Source organism: Eurypyga helias, unplaced genomic scaffold, assembly GCF_000690775.1.
Source record: "Eurypyga helias isolate BGI_N326 unplaced genomic scaffold, ASM69077v1 scaffold36578, whole genome shotgun sequence".
NCBI classification, from domain to species: domain Eukaryota; kingdom Metazoa; phylum Chordata; class Aves; order Eurypygiformes; family Eurypygidae; genus Eurypyga; species Eurypyga helias.
In genome coordinates, this window is record NW_010269820.1 from 2,221 (window position 1) to 6,168 (window position 3,948).

The 3,948-nt window shown below is 56.2% G+C and overlaps 1 protein-coding gene across 1 annotated transcript in view; it reads right to left on the reverse strand.

The window, feature by feature from the left end:
• Nucleotides 1–3,948, reverse strand: part of LOC104514501 (multiple epidermal growth factor-like domains protein 6) — a gene marked incomplete at both ends in the record, with an annotated part of 22,720 nt that overhangs the window by 1,794 nt on the left and 16,978 nt on the right. The window contains 6 exon segments of the mRNA XM_010158204.1: nt 1–115; nt 516–644; nt 852–983; nt 1,757–1,862; nt 1,921–1,940; nt 3,863–3,901. The exon segment at nt 1–115 is cut by the window's left edge and continues 5 nt beyond it. Of these exon segments, the coding sequence (XP_010156506.1) occupies nt 1–115; nt 516–644; nt 852–983; nt 1,757–1,862; nt 1,921–1,940; nt 3,863–3,901 (541 nt within the window).

The following is a 3,948-nucleotide window of genomic DNA, read 5'->3' on the forward strand; positions in this document are numbered from 1 at the left end:
CCCGTGTAGCCAGCGTCGCCCACGCCCTGCCCCGTCGTCGGGCTGCACCCCCCGTCGCTGTTGCTGCAGTTGCAGGGGTGAGCACAGTCGGGCCCCCAGCGACCCGCATCGCAAGCTGAAACACAGCGGGGGACAGGTTAACGGCGCGGGCTCCGCTTTGCTCAGCTTCTCCGGCGAGCGAAGGCGTGGGCACGGCGCTGCCCTCTCCTCGGGGGGCTATTCCCATGGATCCCGATGCTTCTCACTTGGGCAGAAGGGCAAACAGGGCAGTGGGTCCTCAGCGGGAGAGTGGGAGTGGGCGCTATGTCAGCACGTATCGGATGGGAGTTCATTCTGCAAGCAAGCCCAGCACGGAAAGGCGAGTGGCAGGACAGAGCAGAGAAGCCTAAAGGATTTCAGAGCGGGATTTTCCTGGCAGAGGCACAGCAGAGGTGACAACCAAGCGAACCATAGCGCAGCTCCGCACATGTCAGCATCTCCCAGGAGCAATGGATAGTAACTGCCGGGCACAATACCTCTTTGACAGTTGTACCCCGTCCAGCCCGGTGCGCAGCTGCACGTCCCCGTCACAGGATGGCAATGGCCCTCGTTCCCACACTGGCAGCTCAGCTGGCACTCTGGGCCGAACCAGCCCGGCGGACACACTGCCGACGGAGACATGGAATCGCTGCCAAAACCCTGCAGCGAGGGCTGCCAAGAGGTGCTCCGGCAGAGCCAGCACCAGCCCCGATGCTCCAGGCAGTGCCTGGTCAGTAGCTGGGTGCAGGGACTCCAGCTCGACCTCACACACCCTCATCCCAGCGGGAGACAGCCGATCAGGCACGGGGAACCCGGCAGCAGACAGCACTCACCGTCCTGGCAGCGGTGACCGGTGTAGCCGGGTGGGCACAGGCAGGCTCCCGTGGTGGGATGGCAGCTGGCGTTGTTGGCACACTCGGGGCAGATCTCCTGGCAGCCCAGTCCCCAGTGACCCTCTGGGCAAGCTGCGGCACAGGCAGAGAGAGAGGACACGTCGGGATCACAGCCGAGGCGTAAGAGGGAAATCCCTATTTTCTAGTGCACAGGAATGGGTCCCCTTTCTCGTTCGTGCAAAACATGGACTTGTGTTTGGCAATATGTGGCTACCAGCCAGGATAATGTTTGACAAACAGTGTTCCAGCCCCAGTAAGTGCTATTCTGATCCTACTCCAGTACTTCCATTTGAATTTTGGAGTGGGGGGGAGCTACAAGGGCTCCTTGCTAGGCAATGGTGTTGCTGGCAAAGGGTCTTTGCAGCTGCTGTCACACCGGGAATGTTAGTCAGCATTCCCAGATCTGCTTTTAGTTGCAAGAGGCTACAAACTGATAAATCTGGGGCAAGAATCCTCATTTAACTCCTCCTAAGCTGTTCCAGGGCTTGGAAAAAAATCAGTTCACGATGTACGGTGAGCGCTGTGCATGTGTGGTTTTACTGCTCGGTCCAACTATCAGCAGCAGGGTGTATGTATGTGGCTAATACCTTCCAGCTGCTGAAGTACTGCATAATCATGGTTTAATTTAGGATTCTCTGTTTTTCCAGCAGTTAAAGAGTAAAAAGCTAAGCTAGTGGAGCCCTTCGTTTCAGACTTACCAACACAAGCTGCATTTTTTCTAATTTCCCATGAAGGTAGTTCTAATTGCACTAGGTGTGTTTAAGGCTACGTTTCACAAAAAAAAAAAATTACAGCCCTGCACCTACATCCCTACCTGGGCGCATCAGCTGCTGTTGGCTCCTCACCTTGGCCACAGTCGCGTCCCGTCCAACCCGGCAGGCAGTGGCACTGCCCCGTGCTCCGGTCACAGGGAGCTCCGCCGCAGGAGCAGGGCTGCCGGCAGCCCGGACACTCTGTGTGGAAAACAGCAGGGTGAGATCCAACGGCTCCCAGGGAGGCTTTCCCGAGCAAACATCCCCTCTGGACACTCTGTGTGGAAAACAGCAGGGTGAGATCCAACGGCTCCCAGGGAGGCTTTCCCGAGAGCATATAACCGGTCCGACCCTGCATGCCAACGCAGCTCTGAGAGGAAAAGCTCAGCTGGGAAGGGTCGCCAGGCTGGAGAGGAAGACAGCGCTGATGGGGCTGGATGGAACCGTTCTGTTACCCACAGCGGTCTCCTGGAACCTCTAGCAGGGCACAACGTTACCTTGATTTGCTCCCCAGCCTGGAGAGGAGAAGCTCTGGGGAGACCTTATAGCACCTTCCAGTGCCTGGGAGGGGGCTACAAGAAAGTTGGGAGAGACATTTAACAAGGGCAGGGAGTGACAGGACAAGGGGTAATGGGTTTAAACGGAAAGAGGGAGATTGAGATTGGACATCAGGAAGGAATTCTTCCTGCAGAGGGTGGGGAGGCACTGGGACAGGTAGCCCAGAGAAGCTGTGGATGCCCCATCCCTGGAAGTGTCCAAGGCCAGGCTGGATGAGGCTTGGAGCAACCTGGTCTAGTGGAAGGTGTCCCTGCCCATGGCAGGGGGGTGGACTGGGTGGGCTTTAAGGTCCCTTCTGACCTAAACCATCCCATGATTCTATGAAAACAACTGGCTGTCGATACAGAAACTCGCTTGGCTCTTCGTACCCCATGGCATGATTCAGCAGCAGGGTAATTACATGCAGGCTGAAGGGCTCAGACCCACAGACCCTTAAACCCTGCCTGAGTCTCCCAGAAGAGCTCCATGCATGCAGTTTCTGTTTGTGGAAACTGCAGCAGATGCAAACCCACCAGCATTCACCAATGGCAGAGGAAAAGCACACCAGCGCGAAGATTTCAAGTGACACAGTGGAGTTTTTGTTATTCCTCCTCTTTGCTAATTGATGGCAGATGTTTGTCTTCACCCTTTAATAATTTCCAGATCCAAACAACAGCCAAGAGCCTACTATTCCTATACAAATATTTGTGTTATTTCCTGCGACTCTCCCCCTTGCAGGCTGAAGCTCCTTTCTTATTCCTTTTAAAAATAACCCGACTGAAAGCGTCCGGCCCGGCAAGGCGCCGCGTGGCTCTGGAGGCAGCAGCTCGGGGGGGCCCGGGGGCTGTCGGCACCCCTGTGAGGGGGCACAAGCCCTGCACGAGCTGCTCGCAGCCCTGCTCCTCACGCTGCCGACCTCTGGTAGCTCTTGCTTATGTAGGAGCTCTCTGTGAGCAGCTGCAGCTTTTGCTCTGACCAACAGACCAGCCGTGCTCTGTCAGTGGGGGTGTCATGCAGGATAATTGTGCTAGCAGCTTGGTTGGGTTAATGGTTGTAACTTCTATGGTGGGGGTGGAGGGAGGGCTTGGTCAGACATAAGTTAGTGCCGAAACTCCCGGGATACTTGAATCAAAACTCAGATGCTGGCCACTGCACGACTCTTGATGCCGTGTCTTCACGCAGTGTGTCCTCAAGTGTGAACTTCGAGAGCTCAACTTTTTGCATTTCAGGGGACTGGAGCCCCTCTGCCCTGGGGACAGGCTGGGAGAGTTGGGATGTTCAGCCTGGAGAAGGGAAAGCTCCAGGGAGACCTTATAGCACCTTCCAGTGCCTGGGGGGGCTACAAGAAAGCTGGGGGGGACTTTTTCCAAGGGCAGGGAGTGACAGGACAAGGGGTAACGGGTTTAAACTGAAAGAGGGACATTGAGATTGGACATCAGGAAGGAATTCTTCCCGGAGAGGGTGAGGAGGCACTGGGACAGGTTGCCCAGAGAAGCTGTGGATGCCCCATCCCTGGAAGTGTCACTTGCAGGACCAACTGCAGTGGTCTGGGAGGGCACACTCACATTCTGTAAGTCCTTTCCTGTTGTTTTGTGGAGAGGAAATTTGTGTGTGTGAGGAGCAGGGGGTTTACAGCTGATGTCGAGTTGTCCCCAGCCTTACCTTGCTCGCAGTTCTCCCCGTGGTACCCTTGGGGACACTCTCTCCAGCACTCCCCGGTGACATGGTCACAAGAGCCTCCTGGTGAG